Genomic DNA, 26361 nt, shown 5'->3' with positions numbered 1-26361 from the left:
ATTAGTTTAATATGAATTCAAGGCCTTCGATTTCACCCAAGAGTTTCACAGAGTTGAACCTGACTTGAACTCAACTGAACAGTAATAAGCACTATGACTCTGACTCTATATAGTCTTATTAAAGGGGCACTGCACTCTAAAAATGATGTGGTCTCAAATTGAAGGGCAAAACGAGAAAAAAAATATGGCCGCAGCCGTTTTCTTCAGAACGCCACCGCAATGGAGCTGCAATTTATTGAAATTTCCACAAAAACTTTACGCTTCAGCAGTCACGCAGAGATCAAACTTTATATAGTTGTTAGCGGATGTTATGAAGGAAATATGTCGTACACGCCAAGGTGGTTTAGATACCGGGTTCAACGGAATATGTTCAGTCAGGAGATTTATGTCAAAATCGGGCCTAGTGTATTCTATTTCTTTAGGACAGAAATAGATTATGTCAAACAATATTCTGTACATAAACAATGTTTTACACATAAGAATAGGACTAGGGGTAGAACGATATTGATTTTCGCGGGCCGATACCGATTATTATCGACACACTCACATGGCCGATTACCGATAACATAGACCGATTTTAGGCAAGGTGGCACTTGATTCTTTGAAATTTAGGCTAACCCAAAAATCAAAACGTGATACCGGCAGTCCAGTAGAGGTACATTGTAATGCTGGAAGCACCATTTCTGTGCGTGCTCACCAGCTAAACTGTGTAAATGCAAGCATAAATCTGAGCAACCTCACTTAGAACACGTTAACTGGGGACATGTAAGGGTGTGTGGTTAGATACTTCGTTGGTAATTTGACTAGAGGCTTGTATCTTGAACTTCTTCCGCCATTGAAGTTGGTCATTTTATTGCCGGTTCTGGTATTGGTTTATTAGTAATTCTTATTTGTTCAATACACCACAAAAATGCGATAAAATGAAAGATAGGAAAGAAGGTGTCGAAGCGACTTGGAGTAGTCTTTGGATTAGCCACCCACCTTGGCCTAGGCCAGGGGTTCTCAAAGGGTGGGCCATTGGCCACTGGTGGGCCATAGAAAAAATTTGAGGTGGACCACAGAGCCATTTAGAAAATTGTACCGTTAGTGAAAGTTTGGTTATATTTGTTTTGTTCATATATTCGAAAATACATATTCATATTATCGAATTATATCAGTGGTTCTCAAACTGGCGAGCGCCCCCCCCCTTGGGGGCGTGAAAGCATCCGCAGGGGAGCGAAGCTGCGGTCAACTGAAAAAAAATTCCGCGGCTTGTGCGATTTACCTCAAATTCATTGGTTATTGCTCTGTGTATAGTCGTGATTTAGTATTTGAGAATTCTCTCATCAACAATGAAAACCTTCCATGCCATCAAACTATCCGTTGGGATTGCTAGCATCTTGGCTACATTTTGTAATAAGACGATAAAGGGGGCGCGAAATTATTCACTATCATAAAGGGGGACGTATCTAAAAAAATTTGAGAAACACTGAGCTGTATGAAAGCTATACATAAAACTTTCCATCCGAATCTGTTGAGATGTAGTGAGCTAGTGACACGTATGGATTTACAATGTACAAGTCGGAAATGGGAGGGGAAATGGTGGCTTTTATCCCCCGGCTATAACAACCTACGGCCAACAGCAGCGAAAAGAATTTCGATCAACTAGAAGTTAATGCTGAAGTAACCCCCGGCTGTGAAAACCTGTACGTCCAACAGCAACGAAAATAATTTCGATAATAAACTAACTGGTAGGTAATGCCTACGTTACCATGCATTCCGGCAGTGTCATACGTCGTATTCCCTTGAAAAAGGTGCGTGCTCTAAACTCTGACTGAAGTGCATTTGATGTAGATTTGTGGTACGCCTACGTCCGCAAGTCGTATTATTGTAACATAACAATAGTAACAATTTCAATTTCATATCCTCTATCGACTTCCTGTGAAAGTATTGGCCTATACGGCATCACTGTAACTGCCCCTAACGTAAGGAGAGTTATTGAAACCACTTTTAATTGAACTCAAATCCCACGACCGATCCTGACAAACGATGATCCGTTGATGAAGGTTGAAATAATATATTCGAATGAACGACGTAACAAATGAATGTCCCGAATACAGCAAATAAGGTAGGTCGTGAAACTAGGTTTTAAAATAGTGGTCGCCTGCGGTTTATGGAAGACAAGCCTAAACAATAGAAAGACATGTCAATAACTAGAGACCACATAGAACACAAAGAACAACTGACAGCGTACCAACTTAAAGTAGCTAACACAATAGTACCAACGACAGAAACGAATAAACTAGAAGCGGCGCCCAATCAACATATATAGAGAACAAGGCACGGGGCGCCTAATCAACTGATGATAATAATCACTACACTAAACCCTGCAGATTACTGCAGTAACATGGCTCCTCCGAAACTGCAATTTGATGCAATTGTGGTTTCGCAAACAAATAAGTTCAATAAAGGCTCCCATCGTCGGGGATCGACCTACAAATACATGACACACTAAGAACAAAAGACACGTATACGTACGTACGATAATCATACAGAAATCACAAATATTCAACCATTGCCGTCATATTACTTAAAGGTGAGACAGATCCATGCAGAGTGAAAATAGCGGCTACTGTTCTGTTTTTATCGACCAAGAGAGGCTGACTCAACCAGTAATATCAGTTTGTGTATTGGCCTTTCGAGATACGTAGGTTTTCCGTTAGAGTCTCGTCTTCGTCCAACGAGTATTCTTGCTTTCCTCACCAATCCATCATCTGAAGGATAAACGGAGTCGATTCTTCCCAGTTTCCAGCGATTTCGTGGCAGATTTTCTTCCGACAGCAAGACGACATCACCGACTTTCAGATTCGGCACGACGCGTGTCCACTTTTTTCGACGTTGCAGAGATTGGACGTACTCCTTTCTCCACCGATTCCAAAATTCGTTGGCCATGTACTGGACTCGGCGCCACCTGCGTCTCAAATAAAAATCATCTTTTTGAAACACACCAGGTGGAGGCAGAACAATTTTCGATTTCAAAGTTAATATGTGATTCGGAGTCAAGGGTTCCGGAGCTGAAGGGTCATTAATGCTTGAAACATCCAATGGTCGCGAGTTAACGATACATTCAACTTCACAAAGGAAAGTTCTGAAGGACTCGTCACAGAGCATGTGACCGAAGTTATTCAACAATGGGTCAAGGGCCGATTTTATCGTTCTAATTTGACGTTCGACATATCCAGACATGTGGCTGGCATGCGGTATCGTAAACTTGAACTCAAAATAATCACAATTTTTCGACAACAGAAATTCACTTATTCTTTGCTGATTCATCGTCTTCAATTCTCTTTCAAGCTCGTTACTCGCGCCGACGAAGTTGGTTCCACAGTCACAGCGCAATTGCTTGATTACTCCTCTCCGACAGATGAACCTTCTCAAAGCGTTTATGAACGAATCCGTGGTTAAAGTATTCAGTGGCTCCAGATGAACTGCTCGTGACGACATGCAAGTGAATACGACACAATACCTTTTCATCGTTGACCTCCGTTCTTTGATGTAGTATGTTCCAAAGACATCACAGCCGGAGAAGGTGAATGGTGCCTCTTCTTTTAGTCGATCTGGCGGGAGGTCGGCCATCTGTTGGTTCTGCATCTTTGCCCTGAGTTTCTTACAAACCACGCAATTATGTATCACCTCTGATACAACTGATGGACCTCGAACGATCCAAAAGCCACGTTGTCTAACTGAGTTCAAGGTTGTGTACCTACCCATGTGATTTACACCTTCATGAAAATGACGAACCAGCCGTCGTGTCAGAAAGGACTGTCGTGGCATTATTATAGGATGCTTCACATCGAAATCTTGACTTGAGTTTCCAATACGGCCACCAACACGTAGTATCCCGTCAGTGTCGAGGAACGGATTCAAGCTTGCCAAACTTCCACCTGTTGGTTTCTTTCCAGCCGAACGATTTTCAGCGCCATGTTCTTCCAAGGCATTGATCTCCTGTGAAAACACTTCTCTCTGGAGAGAACGCATAATTATTTTTTCAGAAATAATCATTAACTCGCTGGACAAAGTGGAGGGTTGTTTTCGCAATATGTTTATGTACCTGAGGCAGTTGGCTACGGCTTTTAACGTTCTATTCCATTCCGAAATGGACTCCAACCGTTTAATATCGATGAATTGGAGACCACTAAATTCCGCGTCCGTTTTGACCTGAAACGCAGTCGCTTTACGCATTTCAGCATTAACTTCCAATGCATCTCGTTCGGTTGGCTTGTAGTCGTGATCACTAGCAGCAACGAATGGTCCTGCTTTCCACAAAAATTCGGGGCCCTTCAGCCAGCGACAATCGTCTGTGAGGTCTTTGCCATCGATACCACGACTCGCATCGTCGCTGGGGTTCATCGCCGAGCTGATATGATGCCACGAGCTAGGTTCGGTGAGGTCATGAATAGTTTGCACCCTGTTAGCAACAAACACATTGAAACGTTTCGACTCATTTCGGATATAGCCCAAAACAACCATGCTATCGACCCAGAAATACTCCTTTACCGTTTCGAACTTCAATTCATTTCTCAGGAACTTACTCATCCGAGCAGAAACAACAGCAGCATTCAACTCCAAACGCGGAATAGATACCTGCCGCTTCAGAGGGGCAACTCTGGCCTTACCGATTACCAACGAAACATGGGCATTTCCTCTTTCGTTGACCAAGCGTACGTAAGAGCATTGACCATAAGCATACGAGCTGCTGTCCGAAAAATGATGATATTCAACAAGCACGACCTCACCAAAACTCGGCGGCTTGAAACAGCGGTCAATGCGCAAAGACTCGATCGATGATAACGTTGAGCACCACGCAACCCATCGGCGCTTCAGCTCGTCTGGTACTTCATCATCCCAGTCCGTCCCAGCTTTGCAAAGAGATTGCAGAATGAGTTTCCCTTCCAGCACCACTGGCGATATGAAACCCAACGGATCATATACGGAGTTGACAAAGGATAAGATGGAACGCCTGTTCACCGCACGATCGGACAATTTGATGTTGAATCTGAAACAATCATTCTTAACATCCCAAATTAGCCCCAATGTTCGAGTGTTAGGCACGATATCATCACAGATGTTTATTTCGCGATACCCAGTCGCTCTATCTTCAGTTGGAATAGAATTCATTACCTCTGCACTATTGGAAACGAATTTGCAAAGTCGTAACTTGAAACTAGCGCACAGTGCTTTGCTGCTTTTAACCAAACTCACGATTTCTTCAACAGAGTCCTTCGACGTAATACCGTCATCCATGTAGAAGTCGTCGCGTATGAAATTAGCCGCGTCGGGACCAAACTGACCTTCTCCGTCATCAGCCGCCCTCTTCAATCCAAAGTTCGCACAGCCTGGTGAACTTTTTGCTCCAAACAAATGAACCTTCATCCGGTATTCCACCAGAGGTCCATTCCTGATGTCGTGATCTTGGAACCACAGGAATCTTAGAAAATCACGATACGGCTGCGATACAATAAACTGATGGAACATAGCTTCTATATCTGTGCACAACGCCACGTGCCCTTTCCGAAACCTGCAAAGAACTCCCAGCATCTCATTCAGTAGTATCGGGCCAGACAACAAAACATCATTAAGGGAAATTGAGCAATATGGAGCAGAACAATCGAATACGACTCTGATTTTATCCGGTTTATGCGGGTGATAAACTCCCAAGTGTGGTATGTAATTCACTTTGCCATTTGCGATATTTCGGTCAGTTTCTGGCACTGCTTCAGCCCAATTGTTAATGACATTTTCCATGAAAGTCACATAGTCTGCGGAATACTTTTCATCTTTCAGAAGGCGCTTTTTAAGTTGACCGATTCGTTTTACAGCTAGCGGCTTGTTATTCGGTAACGTTGCCGTACTACTTTTCAAGGGTAAAGGCATTTCCAAATGACCATCGCATCTTTGAAATGTGCCTTCTTTGAGAATTTCGACGAACCTACGGTCTTCTATTGACATTGGAATATGCTTACCATTGTGTTCCGCAAATTCAATTTCAAACATGGTTCCTACTGATTGAGGTGTTAATACTTCTTTACATTTCGAACCGAACACAAGCTTGTCATCTAGGGCCGTAGGTCGAATTAACGTTTTGTGACAAATGATGGAATCCTTAGCAACGTCCAGACACATTGGACCTACAACTCCCCAACCTAATATGGTACGCACTCCATATGGTTCATTGTCCCCTCCAGCCACGACGTCTCTCGGCCGCAATGCTTTCGGTACATCTGTGCCGAGCAATACTGAAACATCCAACTTAGAGTCATACGGGACAAGCTGATCACATACCTCTGTGAGATGTACCCACTCCTTGCAGACTTTACGGTTGGGAATCTGGGTGCGACAGACTGGAATCTCCTTTTCCGTGAAAAGTGTCGCCACATCAACTCTTTCTTTCTTGTCATAGCTCAAGATCTCCAAATCCTTGACTTTCTTGCAAGGCGTGTTGATGTCTCTCCCGGCAAGAGTTGTCAACGATATCGCTGTATCCTTTCCATCTAGGTCAAGCTTATCAAACAGTTCGTCTGAGATAAAACTGGAGTTGGAATGGTCGTCAAGGACGCAATAACAAAGTACTTCACATCTCGCATTATGTTTTGATCTAACCCAAACAGGTACAATGAGCGCGCTGCTTATTCCTCTACCATTTGAATCGCATATCTGCGTACATAGAGAAGTTGAGGTTCTAACTTCCTTTTCATGATCTGTATCAAGATGAAGGCATGTAGGATGCCTTTTATCACATTTGTAACATTTTGCTCGCTTGGTACAGGATCTTGAAATGTGAGTTTTACCAGTTTTGTTGCCGCAGCCGAAACACAAATAAAGAGCATAAAATACCTTCTTACGCTCCGCCATGGTTTTACCTTGCAATTCAGTGCAGTCAGCAATGTGATGATCTCCTTCACAATGCAAACAACTTGCCTTCTCTACTTTGAACGCGAAAGAAGTTGTTTTCGGTTTCGGCTTGCTCTCGACGTTTCCGCTGTCTTGTACTTCAAATTCAGGCTGATTCTTGATATCGGATTGGTCCTTAATAAATCTGACAATGTTAACGAATGGCGGGTAGCTATCATCGTTACCAGTAGCCCGTTTGTATTTGTGAACTTCATCCATCCACCGGTTCTTCAAATACAATGGTAGTTTGTTCACCACAGCCGGTATTTGACAAGACGCATAGTCGAGCGTTTTCAAGTCCGTATTTCGCTCCTTGTTGGCTGAAACTTGCAACAGGAAATCAGAAAATTCACGAAGGTCATGCTTACTTTTGACGGGCTTCCACGCTTTCAGTTCATTGATGAAGGCGCTTCCAATCGACGTGCTACCACCGTATCTGAGCTTCAGTTCTCTCTTTGCAGCGACGTACGATTCCTCGGTGTTATTTAGGAAGTAACCATCGACAACCTTCAAGGGACCGTCACCTAAATATTGCCGTAACAAATTCATTTTTTCGTTGGTGTTTTGAACTCTGGACTCTACCAACGCCTTAAACGATGCTTCCCATTTCGGAAAATCCAAAGGGTTACCAGTAAACTTCCACAGTCGAATGCTTGGAAGTCTTTGAGCAGATATCATCTCCCTCATCATTGACATAAGTAACTCCTCGTTGCGTTGGAGACCATCGAGAGTGCCGCGAGCATTCGAGTTCGATGCTGTGATCTTCGGAGCTACGCCAGACCTACTCACGAGATCACGCGGAATCTGTGCATTACCTGCAAACATTGGCACAAAGTTATCGGAATAGACGTTAAGCCTATTATTTGCTGGTGGTGCAGACGGTGCTTGAGCGAATTGTCCCTCGATCGTATTGATTGAAGGTTCGACGCGAGAATAATCAGCCACGCGAGAGTCATTGGCCGTCACGCGGGAGTCATTGGCCACCACGCGAGAACTAAATTGTGGTCGGTCACGAACATCAACTGGATCTTCAACAGGATTTCTCGCCGGTGGGATTTCGTTAACGGCGATTTCTGTTGTTTGATCTTGACGTGAAACCGCTGGTGGCTCCACGTTTAAAGACGGCTCACGCGAGAGATCCTCCAACTCTTCCATCAGACCGAACGGATTTTCCACTTTCTCAACTTCCCTGCACTTTTTTGCAACCGCTTCTTGAGTTGCGATCTCTCTCTTCGTTTCGAGCAAAGCCTTTCGCGACTCGAGTGAGGCCATCTTCTCTGCGAGTTCCGTTTCTTTTTCCTTGAAAGGTAAACTTGCTCTGAGCACCGCTGCTTTCTCATCGGCATCTCTCATCTTCTGAATGTGAGATTTGACACTGTTGGCTTTCGACGAGTTTCTGGACGACTTCGATCGACTCGACCGACTAGAACTCGAACGTCTATCGGCTCTTATTTCCCGAAGACGCTGTGACACTTGGACCTTCGTTTCCTTTATTGCAACTTCCAGATGTTTGAAATCTTTTTCATAGGGAGCATACTCGTCATCTGGAAGTACATCTTTCATTACTTTGAGAATCTCTCTCAAACTGTCTCTGTGCTGTAGCATCAGTTTCACGGAGTCCCCAACTTCACTTTCATTGCTTGAAAGCATTGCAATTTCGGAGCAATTCTCCATTCTGCGGCTCAAATGATCAGTACTTTCTGAGAATTTTGTCTTTATCTCCTTGTTTTTGCCGCGTGTCGCCACCGGCCGCTTCTTCGCTACATCAGACGGCCCTTCACCGTCATGCTCGCCTTCATTGCGGTCGTTGCGCGGTACATTAGCGTCATCGGCGGACGTTGCGCCCACATGCGCGTTTCCATGGGCTTTATCGAAAGCCTTTGCATCAGCGGACGTTACATCCACATGCGCGTTTCCATGAGCTTTATCGGAAGCCTTTGCATCAGCGGACGTTACATCCACATGCGCGATGGTTCCATGGGCTTCATCGGATACCTTTACATCATGATTACCCATATCTTGATTGGTTGGCGTATTTTCTTTCGAAGCCATCTTCGAATTGCTTCAGTCTCCCGTTCTTGTGACAAGCGTGTATTTTAAAACTGTAACTGCCCCTAACGTAAGGAGAGTTATTGAAACCACTTTTAATTGAACTCAAATCCCACGACCGATCCTGACAAACGATGATCCGTTGATGAAGGTTGAAATAATATATTCGAATGAACGACGTAACAAATGAATGTCCCGAATACAGCAAATAAGGTAGGTCGTGAAACTAGGTTTTAAAATAGTGGTCGCCTGCGGTTTATGGAAGACAAGCCTAAACAATAGAAAGACATGTCAATAACTAGAGACCACATAGAACACAAAGAACAACTGACAGCGTACCAACTTAAAGTAGCTAACACAATAGTACCAACGACAGAAACGAATAAACTAGAAGCGGCGCCCAATCAACATATATAGAGAACAAGGCACGGGGCGCCTAATCAACTGATGATAATAATCACTACACTAAACCCTGCAGATTACTGCAGTAACATGGCTCCTCCGAAACTGCAATTTGATGCAATTGTGGTTTCGCAAACAAATAAGTTCAATAAAGGCTCCCATCGTCGGGGATCGACCTACAAATACATGACACACTAAGAACAAAAGACACGTATACGTACGTACGATAATCATACAGAAATCACAAATATTCAACCATTGCCGTCATATTACTTAAAGGTGAGACAGATCCATGCAGAGTGAAAATAGCGGCTACTGTTCTGTTTTTATCGACCAAGAGAGGCTGACTCAACCAGTAATATCAGTTTGTGTATTGGCCTTTCGAGATACGTAGGTTTTCCGTTAGAGTCTCTTCGTCCAACGAGTATTCTTGCTTTCCTCACCAATCCATCATCTGAAGGATAAACGGAGTCGATTCTTCCCAGTTTCCAGCGATTTCGTGGCAGATTTTCTTCCGACAGCAAGACGACATCACCGACTTTCAGATTCGGCACGACGCGTGTCCACTTTTTTCGACGTTGCAGAGATTGGACGTACTCCTTTCTCCACCGATTCCAAAATTCGTTGGCCATGTACTGGACTCGGCGCCACCTGCGTCTCAAATAAAAATCATCTTTTTGAAACACACCAGGTGGAGGCAGAACAATTTTCGATTTCAAAGTTAATATGTGATTCGGAGTCAACGGTTCCGGAGCTGAAGGGTCATTAATGCTTGAAACATCCAATGGTCGCGAGTTAACGATACATTCAACTTCACAAAGGAAAGTTCTGAAGGACTCGTCACAGAGCATGTGACCGAAGTTATTCAACAATGGGTCAAGGGCCGATTTTATCGTTCTAATTTGACGTTCGACATATCCAGACATGTGGCTGGCATGCGGTATCGTAAACTTGAACTCAAGTCGGAAGTGATATTGTAATCATCAATATGCCACATTTCGCGGTCGGATTTCAGGGTTGGCCTTCCAATTTCACAATAAATTACCTGGGAAATTCCCACAATACAACTCATTGCGAAAATCTCCTCCCGCGCCCTTAAAACCTTCCCACGGACCACGGGTTGGCCGCCCTTGCCCTTGAGGGTTCTGTTTTCCTGTAGTTTAATATGAATTCAAGGCCTTCGATTTCACCCAAGAGTTTCACAGAGTTGAACCTGACTTGAACTCAACTGAACAGTAATAAGCACTATGACTCTGACTCTATATAGTCTTATTAAAGGGGCACTGCACTCTAAAAATGATGTGGTCTCAAATTGAAGGGCAAAACGAGAAAAAAAATATGGCCGCAGCCGTTTTCTTCAGAACGCCACCGCAATGGAGCTGCAATTTATTGAAATTTCCACAAAAACTTTACGCTTCAGCAGTCACGCAGAGATCAAACTTTATATAGTTGTTAGCGGATGTTATGAAGGAAATATGTCGTACACGCCAAGGTGGTTTAGATACCGGGTTCAACGGAATATGTTCAGTCAGGAGATTTATGTCAAAATCGGGCCTAGTGTATTCTATTTCTTTAGGACAGAAATAGATTATGTCAAACAATATTCTGTACATAAACAATGTTTTACACATAAGAATAGGACTAGGGGTAGAACGATATTGATTTTCGCGGGCCGATACCGATTATTATCGACACACTCACATGGCCGATTACCGATAACATAGACCGATTTTAGGCAAGGTGGCACTTGATTCTTTGAAATTTAGGCTAACCCAAAAATCAAAACGTGATACCGGCAGTCCAGTAGAGGTACATTGTAATGCTGGAAGCACCATTTCTGTGCGTGCTCACCAGCTAAACTGTGTAAATGCAAGCATAAATCTGAGCAACCTCACTTAGAACACGTTAACTGGGGACATGTAAGGGTGTGTGGTTAGATACTTCGTTGGTAATTTGACTAGAGGCTTGTATCTTGAACTTCTTCCGCCATTGAAGTTGGTCATTTTATTGCCGGTTCTGGTATTGGTTTATTAGTAATTCTTATTTGTTCAATACACCACAAAAATGCGATAAAATGAAAGATAGGAAAGAAGGTGTCGAAGCGACTTGGAGTAGTCTTTGGATTAGCCACCCACCTTGGCCTAGGCCAGGGGTTCTCAAAGGGTGGGCCATTGGCCACTGGTGGGCCATAGAAAAAATTTGAGGTGGACCACAGAGCCATTTAGAAAATTGTACCGTTAGTGAAAGTTTGGTTATATTTGTTTTGTTCATATATTCGAAAATACATATTCATATTATCGAATTATATCAGTGGTTCTCAAACTGGCGAGCGCCCCCCCCCTTGGGGGCGTGAAAGCATCCGCAGGGGAGCGAAGCTGCGGTCAACTGAAAAAAAATTCCGCGGCTTGTGCGATTTACCTCAAATTCATTGGTTATTGCTCTGTGTATAGTCGTGATTTAGTATTTGAGAATTCTCTCATCAACAATGAAAACCTTCCATGCCATCAAACTATCCGTTGGGATTGCTAGCATCTTGGCTACATTTTGTAATAAGACGATAAAGGGGGCGCGAAATTATTCACTATCATAAAGGGGGACGTATCTAAAAAAATTTGAGAAACACTGAGCTGTATGAAAGCTATACATAAAACTTTCCATCCGAATCTGTTGAGATGTAGTGAGCTAGTGACACGTATGGATTTACAATGTACAAGTCGGAAATGGGAGGGGAAATGGTGGCTTTTATCCCCCGGCTATAACAACCTACGGCCAACAGCAGCGAAAAGAATTTCGATCAACTAGAAGTTAATGCTGAAGTAACCCCCGGCTGTGAAAACCTGTACGTCCAACAGCAACGAAAATAATTTCGATAATAAACTAACTGGTAGGTAATGCCTACGTTACCATGCATTCCGGCAGTGTCATACGTCGTATTCCCTTGAAAAAGGTGCGTGCTCTAAACTCTGACTGAAGTGCATTTGATGTAGATTTGTGGTACGCCTACGTCCGCAAGTCGTATTATTGTAACATAACAATAGTAACAATTTCAATTTCATATCCTCTATCGACTTCCTGTGAAAGTATTGGCCTATACGGCATCACCGTAACGAATCGTAATGGATATAGGATTTAGCGTAGCACATTCATTTTGGAGTTGGTCTGAAACGTCCGGCCATCAAGTCAATGCACCAACATGAATTGAATGTATCAGCGGATTTAATGTTCTAATATCGCAACTTTAATAGATACGCGTACAAGACATACTCTGTACATTGTACACAGAGGTGGTCAAAGTAGTCAAGAAAGCTACTCAAGTAGAATTAGACACGAACAAATCTACTCAAGTAAGAGTAGAAGAACTTCTTCAATAGGTCACCTGAAACTACTTGAAGTAGAAGTAAAATTGACTGACTTTAAATCTACTCAAGTAAGTAAGTAGTTTTGAAAACAGTCTTAATTCGTTGGCATGGATTGTTAAAAGCTGCGAATTGAGCTATGCGGAAGGTGCTGAGAGCTTGATTCGTATTGATGCATCCAAGGAGGTATCAATTTCCGACAGAATAAGCATTTTTCGCATCATGGGATGCAAACTATAGCATTGATATGCGGAGGTGGTCAGTAACGAAGTACTTCTACTTTTTCGAAGTACTCAAGTAGTTTTCCGCTACTTCTGGTTCTTACTCAAGTAGATATGATTTTCGCTACTTCTACTTCGTAATATTTTGTGATCTACTTACTTACTTTTCGCTATTTTCAGTTTGTCAAGTAGAAGTAGTTTAATCAGGAAGATAGCCAGAGGAATTTCGGGGCTGTTTTCACGGAACATCAACATTTAATTTCCATAAAAGTTGATTAAAGCTCAGAATTTTCGTCGCGTTTCGCGCGCAGTGGTTACGGAGTAACCAGTATGATTTCATGGAAGTATCGGTGAAAATGATTTCGGTAGCGGATTGGCGTGGTTCCGTTTACACATCATTGTCGCCCTTCGCCCGTATGAAATATTTCATCACAGGATATATGACTCATCATAACGTTTGAAACTAATGTTTCGCAATCTAGACTTTACTTATAATATCGTAATCTAGCAGTCCATGGCGTGTCCTAATCTGGAAAAGTGGACTCTGACTTTTTTTTTGGTTTCAGAGCTGTTTTAGCATACCAATCTTCGAAACTTTCTGCACTAAAGACATGAAATACATGTTCCGCTTTTAGAAGTAGTAATTATATTTCACTTTCAATTCCCAGTATCTTATACTTTGAGTTCTAATTAATATCAGTTTTTTTGTCTGGATAACATACGTTGAAGCATAAAAGCAAGTGAAGTAATGCCTTCAATTTCCGGAAATAAAGCTACACAATATGGCATTTATACGATCCACCATATTTCATATTAACGTTTACTAATCGCGCAGAGTGTTTACACCGTATCTTATACAACTTCTCCGTATTGCTCTTCGACTAAACTACGGGCCTTATAATACGGCGGAGGGCGACATACCATGATATTTTCTAAAACATGCTGTTGGAGTAAACAGAGGATTAGTATCGCATTCCCATTTCAATACTATCATTTTCATCGCATGATGCGAACAAATGCTTATGCTGTCGAAAATTGGATACCTGGTATGCATCAATATAGGCACCTTTCGCATAGCTCAATATGCACATTTTGACAGTCCATGTGAAGGAATTACGATCGTTTTCACAACTACTTACTTACTTGAGTAGATTTAAAGTCAGTCAACTCTACTTCTACTTTAAGTAGTTTTAGGTTGCCCATGGAAGAAGTACTTCTACTCGTACTTGGGTAGATTTTTTCGTCGCTACTTCTACTTCTACTTAAGTAGCTTTCTTGACAACTTTGACCACCTCTGTTGATATGAAAATGCGATACTAACCCTTTGTTTACTAGAAGACCCAGTTTTAAAGAATATCATGGCATGGCGCCCCACCCCATATTATAAGGCCCCAAGTTTAGGTGAAGAGCAATACGTAGAAATTGTATCGGATACGGTTTCATCACTTTGCGCGATTAGTATACGTTAATAACAAATATTGTGGATCGTAAAAGTTATATTTAGCGTAGCTTTATTTTCGGAAAATACAGGCATTACTACACTTGCTCTTATGCTTCAACATGTATGTCCTGCAGACTGAAGAACTGAAAGTAATCAGAACTCAAAGTATGATACTCGCAATTGAAAGTGAAATACAAATACCACTTCTAAAAAGCGGAACCTGTCTTTTGTCCATAAAGCTTCCAAGGTGATCTGGTAAAACAGAAAATCAGATCTACTTGAGTAAGTACCAGAAGTAGAGGAAAACTACTTGAGTACTTCCAAAAGTAATTCGTTACTGACCACCTCTGATTGACAGCTAGCATACTAAACAATTTATTCTCAAGTTGTAGATCCCATTCACCAAAGAATTGTTTGAACGAGGCCCAGAATTAATATATAATTCCCCACCATAGTGGAACTAAAACCCCAATCACACAGTGGATGCAGGTATTGGCTCATTGATATTCGCGACGTGAGAGGAACAGCGGAAGTACACAAGAGTCGTACGATCTTCGAGGGCCGTAACTGTCGCGCCCCCCGAACCTCCAATCAGGAGGACCTCGAAGGGCTCAAAATTATATCGTTAGTTGTTTGTTGGAGGAGATCGATTGAACTTTAAAATATTTGCCGCGCCTTGCGCGATTTCGTGTCGCTACAGGCCTGCGTTTAGATATGATTAGTAGGCTAACAGAAAAAATGTGCATATTTTAGAGAAATCTTCATGTCGGCGGCGGTGATTACCAGACGTTGAACATGACTATGACTCTTGGATAAGAGGTGGGCCACAGAAAATTTTCAAACCCGAAAATGGGCCACGGCTAAACGAAGGCTGAGAACCCCTGGCCTATGCAATGTAAAGAGGAGGCATGTACACTTCTACAGTGAATGAAAAGTAAAAGAAGATAGTAGGAAAAAGCAAGCGACAAAAAAATGAGGTGGCATGTCATGGAAGGCGAGATCGATAGGTCAGGTCGTGGTCCGGTAATCTTGAGAACGGACTAGTATAGCCTAATTATTTAGTAATAATTGTTTGTATTTGGACTATGTGGACATGCTCGTCGACTGTTGGATGGCCGGCGGGATACTGTTCCTCACGTCAGGGCCGGTATATTTGATAGAGCAATGACTTTTCAGTCGATCATGTGATATTAAGACGACGTGGATTCGCGTATGTTGTACTTATGTGCGCTTTTGATTCCGAGGTAAAGAAGTTATTAAAATATTCGGGGCAATGATCGCAGTGGAACTGATACATAAACTTGGCGATTTCTAGTTTCCGCATATCTTCTATGTTTAAGACATCGAATCTCTCCAGCAGCTACTTGTTGGGTGGACAATCAGGCCCCTTTGGGGCCCTAGCCATGAGACGGAGTACGTTATGTTGTATTTATTGCAGTGGCTCGAGTGCAGTTTTACTGGCAGCCTCCCAACAGAGGATGGCATATTGTAACTTCGATTGGATTAAGGATTTAAAGAGTATCAGAAGATCCCAGGCTTGCATGAAGCGTCTAAGGCTGTATAACAGGCCAGTCGTCGGTGATAATTTAGTGTCTAGGGACATGTCCAGTGAAACCCCGAGGTATATGGCATTTTCTGTATTGGAAACGGCTGGCCTGCGATGTTAACGGTTAGGTATAAGTAGGCTGTAGTTCGTCGCCGCTACTGCTGCTGTTTGGTATCAGCTTGATGTTGAACAGTGTATCGATACGGCCACTTTTAGTAGTAGCAGTGGGGGCTTTTGGGGTAGGCGAGGTAGGCCCCCTGGTTGATTTATGCACTTTCGAGCCCCCCTTCTCGGTTTACGCGCTTTTACCATTCTCTGAATAACCGCGAAAGTCCTTGTATCCATAAAGAATATGGTATTGTACCGTAAAGAGGGGTCAATCATCAATTCTGATTTTTTAGTTATCATTTTACGGAAAACCATTGAAATCCATGCACCAATGTAGAATATGGTACCGTAAGCAGTAGTCGATCATTAAATTCTGCACCCATTACAAGTGCTCACTTTGATTTTATGATCTCTATCCATTTTGTCATTAGCTAAAGCCTCCCCCGTCCTACATTTAGCGAATGTTAGTTATCATTTTGCGAATAACCTGGAAATTACATGGACCCATGTAGAATATGGTACCGTAAACAGTAGTTGATCATTAAATTTCTGCACCCGCTAACAGAGCTTACTTTGATTTTATGAGTGGGTCATCCCGTCTACATTCACGCGATTTTTTTGTTACCATTTTGCGAATAACCGCGAAATTGTATGTACCATGTAGAATATGGTACCGTACACAGTAGTTTATCATTAAATGTATGCACCCGCTAAAAGAGCTTTTAGGCTGCTTTGATTTTATGGGGGCCCCCCTTCTACATTTACGCGATTTTGGTTAACATTTTGCGAGTAACCGTGAAAATATATGTACCCATGTAGAATATGGTGCCGTAAACAGTAGTCGATCATTAAATTTCTGCACCCGCTAAAAAAGTTTGTTCTTTGATTTTATGAGGGGGCCCCGTTCTACATTTACACGATTTTTATTATCATTTTACGAACAACCGTGAAAATACATGTACGCACGTCCAATATGGTACCGTAAACTGTGTTCGATAATTGAATTTCTGCGCCCGTTAAAAGAGCTTAGGCTACTTTGATTTTATGTTAATGAGGTCATATTGCAGCATGGAATGAACTATTCTTGAATATATACTTCCTAGTGGCTGCAGTGTATATTTCAGTCCATCAAAATTTTCCAGTATATGGTTGTTTGAGATTCTACTTGCTGGCTCTTGATTCCAGCTTTCAAATGATATGTTAATGTATGATGAAGCAAGTCCACACTTAGTCTGAATATCCAAAATATCAAAGGAAATAGTCATTTGAAAGCAAACGAAAGCATGTAGGCTATTACGTATATTGTTGTTTACTAAGCCATTCTCATTACTCAACATATTAGTTGTGAATTAGGCCTTTTCTGAATGGAAATCCATTCTCAGGGCTGTCATGATGGTAAATTTGTTCATTCCTTGTCTGCAGATTGGCAGCGTGTTTTCAAAGCTCTAGCACAGTGGTTCCCAACCTTTTTCGACTCATCGCCCCCTTTTGAAGCTCCACACCGATCATCGCCCCCCAAATATTGGGAAACTAAAAACAGCACTTCGTCACCCCCCCCAAACCCCCCTGACCCCCCTCAGCCAGTGGTCCCTTTGTCGCTACATATCAGCTATACCATATTTGATGTACTGTTTGGTGAGTCACCGTATTTCGCCTAACCGCGCGAAGCGCGACAAATTTATATAATTCATGTTTGAATCGGTCAATATGGTCGGGAATGGCATATATATATTGCTATCAATTTTTTATCCTCTTTCTGCTCGCGTAATCAGATTTTCCGGTAGAGCTGAGTGTGGTGAGCTAGAAAAGGTAGGACCCCTAAATATTAATTAAACATCTTCGGGCGGAATCGTTGTTATATTGACTTCGTTACATGATGATGCTATTCCGTGACCTCCTATATCTGCTATGTCAGAAGATGTGGAAATCGTCAAAACGTACCAAACTAAAAGACGCACATGATTTCAAATTGGTATTTCTGTACTGGCAAATAATTTTTTCCTTGCGCGATGGCATTTCTCCTGTAGGGTTAAGGTCGCCAGGACAGGAACATTCGACGCCAGCCATTGAGGCGCCTATGGACAATTAAACATATATGTATATATATCGAAGTTTTCGGTCAGCACAAGGACATTCCTTTTCGGCCAAGGCCTTCTCGCTGCTGATCGTTCTGGCACAGTTCTCGGAGTCGCATGTTACATGGCCTCTAACTTCATATGTCTTGGTGCGTCGTGGCGCAGTAATGGCCGACGCCGAAGTCTCCCATTTCCATAAATCATGCGTATTTTTGTTGGGTGACTGGTACCCCAAAATCAAGATATATGATAATACTAAATTGCGCCCTGCCCTAAAAATTTTTGAAAAAGTTGCATGAATCTCTAAAAGATTACTCTATAATTAATGTGAATTCACGAAATAATTTTAACCCCCCTCTGGCTCGGGCCCCCACCTCCAATTGGGGAGTTTGGGATGCGGTAGTTACGGTCCCGGCTCCAATATAGCCGCTTTATCGCGCCATCGCTCCCCTATCGCCCCCTTCGTTACTTTCGCCCCCTATCGCCCCCTTCGTCCGTTTTCGCCCCCCTATCGCCCCCTTCGTTATTTTCGCCCCCCTAGACCGCCAAATCGCCCCCTAGGGGGCGATATCGCCCACGTTGGGAACCACTGCTCTAGCATGATCAATGTGCTCCCGGTACAGTCAGTTAGAAAATGTTTATAGTGTTGGCAGAAAGTGGTGAATGTCTTTTAATTGGTGGTGTACTACAAATAGATACACAATAGATCTTGCATGCAGGAAAGATTCTAGCGGACTGAATCCTGGTATTTTATGCTTCAAAAATCTATGTCGATACTTGAAAGGTTTGTATGGCTATCATTGAGAAAGGTGTACAGAAGACTAGGGGAGACCGGGGACAAATGTAACTGGGGCAAATGTAACAATCGACCTCACCGCTAGTAGGGTTGAAAAATCATTTTGATATTTTGAGTGCACACTGCACATGCGGTCGTTATCTCTTCTAACACACCGGAAGTTACGTTTAGCTACGACGCGAAACGCCGGAAAAATTTGAAAAAAAACGAGATTTTAGACCCTTGAGTAAATATTTTCTGGTCTGGAATAATTTGTTCAGACGAATAGTACCTCAAGTGGTTACAACGTAATATATGTAGCTGGAACAATGTTGCCGTAGTCTACCGTGGTGATAGGAAAACTAGGACTTGCATCGCCGGGAAGGTACCATACTGAGACACTAATCATGGTCGAGCGTGTCAGGGGCAATTGCAACAGTCTGTTACTTTTGCCCCGTTACAATATCTTTTCAATGCTGAATATCTTTGTTCATAAGTTGACATAACCACTTATTTACTGCAGATGAATCTTGCAACAGTCAGAAGTTCAATACCAGAACATATACTACCCTTCCATACCAGTTCTAACATGATTATCGGTCGGAACGGCCATACAGAAGTGGTGATGTGAATCTTACGGTTCGGTTATGTCCGTGATTCAACCACCCTTTCTCATGTTGATCGACTTTTGGTGTGCCGACCTGCAATGGTCACTTGAACTTGCCCATACCTGAATCCTCATCCCCCGACTTTGATCATGAACGACTTACATTTTGTCATTTGGTGTGAACAATTTATTTTAATTTTGTACAGAACAGAAGTGTGCCAATGTAGCTTTTACGTCACACAATGTTTTGTCGTCGTTTTGCTTCACTATCATCGGCCCATTCAACCAAGATATGTTAGCCAGGTCGGTTTCGCACATTCGCAGGTGACCGAATTACCAACCCATTATGCACGCTGGTCAACATAACCTTGGTAGAAGAGTCCGAATATGTGTAGGGAGATGATGGAATGAATGTGTTTCTTGTACACTTTACGCTCGTGAAGAAGGTACGAAGGGTGATACTGTATTTAGATGCTAAAAATGCGGCGGAGCGTAGCCTGGAAGCATCCAAACTTATCTTTCTTTAGTTTAATGCAATAATACAATTCGCGCTCTCGTTTTTGTTGTTCATTTCGTTTGTTTTTAGTTATAAATACCACTGTTATAATTGCCCCGCATGGGTGGTACAATTGCCCCGGGGTACGAGGTGATTGTAACATTTGAGCGGCGATTTTCGCGACCCGAAATTTCCATGATTGATTGTTGATTGAGTTCCAATTTAGTTTTTATATCAACTATCGAGTTGCTAGCTTCTTTATATAAAACTTTGGAAATGAAATTTCCATGGGAAAAACACGTAATGTTAGAAAATACAAAAAGTGTTACAATTGTCCCCGGTCTCCCCTACATATATTTAATTAGTTGTGAGTTAGATAATTTAATATCATGTCGCAGAAAAATATGTTCCAAAATGTGACCAAACAATTGACCTATGGAATCGATTTCAGCAGGGCAGAGGTAAGAATTTAATGATCACAGGGCAAGTTTTTGCAGCTTTTGCAACTTAATTTTACAGCTTGTGGCAGCTTCCTAAATACTCAGAGAAGTTATGTAGTATGGTGTTTTGAGTTATTTGGAGGAATCTTATATTGCAACTTTTCATTTTTTCAAGCAACGTTTTGCAGCATTTTCGATTTTTCATGCAACTAACTTTTTACTGGAAATATTTGGTACTATATGTAAATTTATCGCTTGATTTTTTCACTGTCGTTTAAATTTGAGGTCTTTTCTGATTTGACGTAAATTAAGGCTAGACCGCCAAAATTATATTACCACCGGGTCAATTTTTTCAGGCTATTGATTTGTTGAAGTCGTCAACACTGAGTTTTGCTACAGTGCCTTGGATACGCATCGATTCGAGTATCCCATACCTTAATAATTTTAGGGAACTTATACATAAATATACGTTCTTAGTGCATCTTTAATGAAAAATAAAAACTTTTTACTGCAAATTTATCAAAAATAAGTGCAACTTTTCACGGATTTGACTGCAACCAAAACTTGCCCTAAGATCAGGTGTTGCATAAAACAATTTTTACCATTACATTCATGAAATGGGCTACCAGTTCAATCTAAAGATGACTCGGTAAACAACATATTTAGTAAGGTGCACTCGTCAGTTGACAACCGTACATTCCATAAGCTACGATGAATTTGGTACGGTATCACTCATTTATGTGCTATGTTGTAGGCTAATTGGTAGCATCAGTATCTCCTAATTACTGTAGTCAAGTACCTGCTATATTGCCGTGAGTATTCGTGCCAAATGTAAGTCAGGATCTCAGAAAAGGAAGTCGGTTCAGATTCAGAAAGAAAGTGACAATGCAAATTTTGGACTGCTACACAAATAGTTCAAGCCATCAATGTCAGCTCAGGGATGTTCTGCACATATTGAGGATGATGCTGTTGTCCACCAATGATATTGCCTTATTGACTTGAATGATGTAACAGTGCTGTCAAATACGTATATGGTATTTGATTGTAGTGGACTTTTGTCTATGATGCTATTTGTGGCTTTTTAGGTTTAATCCAACCAGGCAAGTTCTTACTGACGGTGGAGCTAGCTCTTCACAGATGGTACCAGTACTGATGTGTTCCTGTTATATTTCTGGTGTTGCACCACATTGCCGCACATTTTGCTGTTATGCCTAATCATGCAAAAAAATCTTCTTCGTAGAAAAAAGATAGGCCTAATCCAGCACCTGGCTGAAACCTTGACGTGGTGTCAGCCGACAGCTTTCTGGATTTATGTGATCTATTTGGCTTGCAGTTGTCTTGGTATACTACTATGTCACGCTACATCCCATAATTCTTTTAAATAGGCGGGTCTCAACACGCGCTATTGTTCACTTGAGTCACTTGTTTTTAAATATGACAAGTCGTTTATTGTACTTTTGGCATGGTATTATAATTATGATACGACGTAAAATACTCCGAGAATCACGGGCAACACGGCACGACTTTGCCGAGATGCTCAATGGCGTCACGATCAGTGTGAGGCATTATTCGGCCATTCAGCTCAGGTGCCCCTATTGTTCAAAACAATGGAAATTTCGAACTTTGAGGTAGATTTTTGATGGTTTCCAGCGTGCGGACCAGATTTCAATTTATATTTTCGGAATCAGTGTGAAAATATCTTTCGATTGAGACCGGTTTAATTAAATTTTGCGCTTCCGGCCGCCAGCTATAAGAACACCATGTAATACCGGAACAGTCCATACCAGGTGTACAGCAATTTAAGTCTCGATCACCGCTAACAGAGGGGGGTCTGGGGGGCTCCGCCCCACAGAAGTGGCGATAATATAGATAAGGGGGGCTGGAAGTTTCGCCTAGGGCCCCCAATCGTCGGGCCACCACTGAGTAGTAGCTGTCGGTGAGTGTAACCGTGGTCTCTTGGAATTTCTAACTGCAAGTATTTTTGAAGCTGCATCTTCGGTGCTGGCCTGCTCTAAAGGTGATGTGTTTTCCTCTCCTTTCAACGACACTCTTCCCCTGCATAATGTAACTGCATAAGTAAATTTATTATTTTTATACAGAGAATCTGCGAGCACAACATCCTTTTTGCTCTCCAATTTAACAAAAGTTAATCCATGCTTTCCTGATAACTTTACTGGGCATCTTTATCTCTTTTGTTGGTCCAGTTGCACTATCATCTTGAACTAACATCTTCGGTACTGCGATAAATTATGCATGAATTAGACGAGTCACTAAGACATACTTGAAGAGTGACCTTTTCTGCCGGAAGAATAATTTCAATAAATTTTAAAATTGGTTTTCAATATTCGAATTAAAAACAATGATATAAAATTGGGAATATAATCGGGAAAGTTCGAAATACCAGCATTTAAAATCGGTCAGATCGATAACACTGGTCCACACAATTTTTGTTGACTTTGATCAGACAATTGATTTTGACTAACTTTTATTCGCTGAATTCGAAAATCGCTTCTGTCTTTCTCCATCACGTCAAGTTTTTGGGTTAAGCACCCACCAAATTGTCTCATAGCCCACATAATAGCACTACTTTTAATATTTTGTCCTTACTGTTTAAAACCTTTCATAAACCACAAGCAGTCGGAAATAAATCAATAGACTTCAGATACACATTTGCACTGCTTTATTTGGTTGATTTAAACTGATATTGCTTCTACATCACAAATAAAGTGCGTGTTTTATGGTCCAAATTTACGCCAAAAACCCATTCTGTAGGTTGTCTAGTATGATACTCGAGCAATAGTCAGCTAAAGCTCTAATCTACTCTGGTATCTTACCCCCATCATCTTCAGATGTTGAGGACTTTTTCTCTTTGCCCATCTCAGACTATATCATGGTGTTCGGGGAATCTATTTAGATATTTTAGCATTTTTGAATGTCTGCTGTCCGACGTGAGCATATAGCAGTGACACGTGTGTAATGTGTATCAGGGTTGCACGTGCATCCTTGTTGTTGTGTGACCACAAAGAAAACACAATATTGCAAAGCTGACGCATATGATCCAATCGTGCTCGTGATATTGCAACAACTCAATGTTTCTGTATCATTCTCAGTGCTTCTGCATTATTCACGAATACTAACTGAGTGTGCGATTGTTAATGCACCTAAGACAGGGGCGGGCAACTTCTCCACTCGGCGGGCTGGATATAGGAAAATTAAGTAGGCCTACTTGGCGGGCCGGATTGCTGAATCGATACATTCTTCGCCCATTTATCCACGTAGGCCTATACAAGGCAGAAATGGTATTTAATGAATGTATTTTAACGACAACAATGCAACTTCAAAGCCGTTTCTCGCCAATAATGACGAAGACAATGTGGATTTGAGAACAGTATTGTCATACAGCAGGGGTGGCCAATCTTTTTGCCAGTCACGGCCGCATTTCGACTACTCATGTAGCATACGACCGCATTCCAAGGAATAGTCGTAATGAACTAGCAGGACGCCAAATACTCGTGTTAAAGTGTCTATGTCCATTTCCGGTGAACTCCGTACTAATCTATGAAATAATTTAGGCTGTTCATAGTCGCGCCAAGCGCGAACATTTTTTCAGATTCATCTATGAATTTCGTCAATAAAATTAGCAGCTCTACATATTATTTCTCATCCCATGTGATCAGATTCACCGGTAGAGTTGATGGAGGGTCGGTCAGTGCAGTCCAATTATTATTAGTCACTTTGTTGCATGCTGTTCTTTGCATGTCTTGACCTCCCGTCAGGATTGTCGGTATAGTGAGGAGCACACGATGACGAGTTGGTATTTCTATATGAGGCACATCTGTTCGCAACTGTACTGTGGGGCTCTGATTGCAAAGACTATATTAACTATACTATATTAAAATAGAAAAATGAAGTCGCATTGAATCGCGCGCTGCGCGAAGAAACTTTCAAGAATAATTAAAATCCTTCAAGAAATCGGGAGTCAATTCGTAAATTCAAATTCCACGTCGACGGCCGTAAACACCTCATCGACGGCCGCACAAATTTGCTTCTATAAGGCAGCAGGTTGGCCACCCCTGTCATACAGGTACCACCATGTCTGCTTCTCCCTGATCAATCAACACACGGTGCAATCCTTTATTAAGATTTCAAGGCGTTCAATAAGCCCGGTACCCCAAATTTACCAAGATATCAATGCATTAGGGTTAAGTAGATGGCGAGATAGCGTGGTTGTTAAACTGTGTGGCCTGTCTATCTCGATATTGTATTCATGCGGGCCGCGGCCTCGAAATTTCAAATTGGCCCACGACTCGTTTTCAGTTGGCGACACCTGGCATAATCGGTGCCTTACAAAAGCCTAGAAATGTGCGCCGTGCTACAAGTCGACGGTTACGGAATCAAAAATAAGAAATATTGACCTAGTGTAAATGACCATTGTCGTCGACAAGCACCATTATTACAACAAATGACATTAGGGCTCAGTACTTAGTAAATGCCTATAATGCAAGTCTTCTCGCTTCGACGAACTTACGCGTAAGCTCCACCCTCGCTCGCTGCGCATACATGTGTATAATAACATACAGTCACTTAAATTGGATGTATGTAAGCAAGTAGTGGGAATCTCGGAAGACTTGGGCCGGCGGGCCACATTATCATGTAAGACGAAAAACTGTCCGCGGGCCGGACAAAAGCCCTTCGCGGGCCGGATCCGGCCCGCGGGCCGTATGTTGCCCGCCCCTGACCTAAGACGTAGCCGTTTTGGAGAACACCGCACTTTAGGGTCCTTGTTGAGCTACCAATAGGCATTAGCCATTCACTCGAGTTGTAAATCGGGATTCCTAACTCCTCTAGTTATCCATGGTAGCAGTATAATATGACAATGCCAGTATCACGGCAATACACAAAGCTACTGAAATTAGGCCTACGAAGAAAAGGCTGTTTCTCCTAATCGAAAGTGAGATACCTTCTCTACCTTGCCAAGTAATCTTTCTCACTTCGTAAGGATGTTAAAAGTTCCGAAGATTTCTATTCGAAGTCACAAAGCTCATATCAGATCAATAACTCATGTTGATGGACTACTCTACGTTCCAAATCATCTTCGATTTCAAAATAATATTCATCATGCTATCCATAAGATCTTCATCTTGATCCGAATTATCGAGCGTATAGGAGTTTCAAGTTACACTGGATAAGCTGAACGTGGCATTGGACCTTACCTGATAGTAAATGTAATGTTCATTTTTCTTGCCATGTCCTGCAAGTTTGCATCAAATATGTGTGTGAAATATCGTCGGGTGATTCCATCCGCCAGCCAAAAATGGGTGAAAGCATCGGCCTATAGATCGATACCAGTATTTTTTTCTCAATAATTCAATCGAAACCTTCGTATAGAATTTATTGTATGGTAAAAATGACGTTTTTATGTGGTATGGAAATACAATATGGCTAAATTCGTGAAAATTTGCATATTTTCGGCATATATCGTAGAAACAAAACTTGACGTGATGGAAGAAAACCAGCGGCATATTTGGAATCAGCAGGCCAAAATTAGTCCAAATCAAGTTCAAAAATCAAAGTCAAAGTTTCCGTTTAAAATTGTTGACCAGTGTAATCTGTTGACCTATAGTCCTGATTAGCAGTTTTTAATCACAAGATGATTAGCCATCTCCCGGATCTCCGCCCTAAATCATTATGGCGTACCAACTTAGCAGTAGAAATGTTTGAAAATACAGTCGGCGTTATACGGATGCAATTATTATCTCTGCGAAAGAGATCACGTCGATCGATGCCAGCTATGAAGCATTTTCACCAGCGTAACAATACACAACCCTCTGCAGTATATCGCCTGTCATCTGAAGTATAGCTAATTTTCGGTTTGCCAGCGTCATATATTTAATGTATGTATAGGCTGCATATGA

The 26361-nt window shown here is 42.0% G+C and overlaps 1 protein-coding gene across 2 annotated transcripts; it reads right to left on the bottom strand.

Moving 5' to 3' along the window:
- Window positions 1-2034: 2034 nt before the first annotated feature.
- Window positions 2035-9712, bottom strand: LOC145448405 (uncharacterized). Of its 2 annotated transcripts, XM_080326786.1 has the most exons (2): window positions 8926-9712; window positions 2035-8808 (listed from the first exon to the last, which is right to left on the bottom strand). In XM_080326786.1, the coding sequence occupies exons 1-2, from the start codon at window positions 8980-8982 to the stop codon at window positions 2623-2625; spliced, it is 6243 nt and encodes a 2080-aa protein (XP_080182912.1). In that variant the 5' UTR covers window positions 8983-9712; the 3' UTR covers window positions 2035-2622. The 2 variants fall into 2 exon arrangements, with proteins under 2 accessions (XP_080182912.1, XP_080182911.1); XM_080326785.1 differs by having other exon boundaries at window positions 2035-9712.
- Window positions 9713-26361: the final 16649 nt, after the last annotated feature.

The sequence above is a fragment of the Botryllus schlosseri genome, chromosome 10 (assembly GCF_051294905.1).
Source record: "Botryllus schlosseri isolate E-star chromosome 10, Bs_hap1, whole genome shotgun sequence".
In the NCBI taxonomy this organism is placed as follows: Eukaryota; Metazoa; Chordata; class Ascidiacea; order Stolidobranchia; family Styelidae; genus Botryllus; species Botryllus schlosseri.
This window is presented reverse-complemented; position numbering and strand designations above follow the sequence as displayed.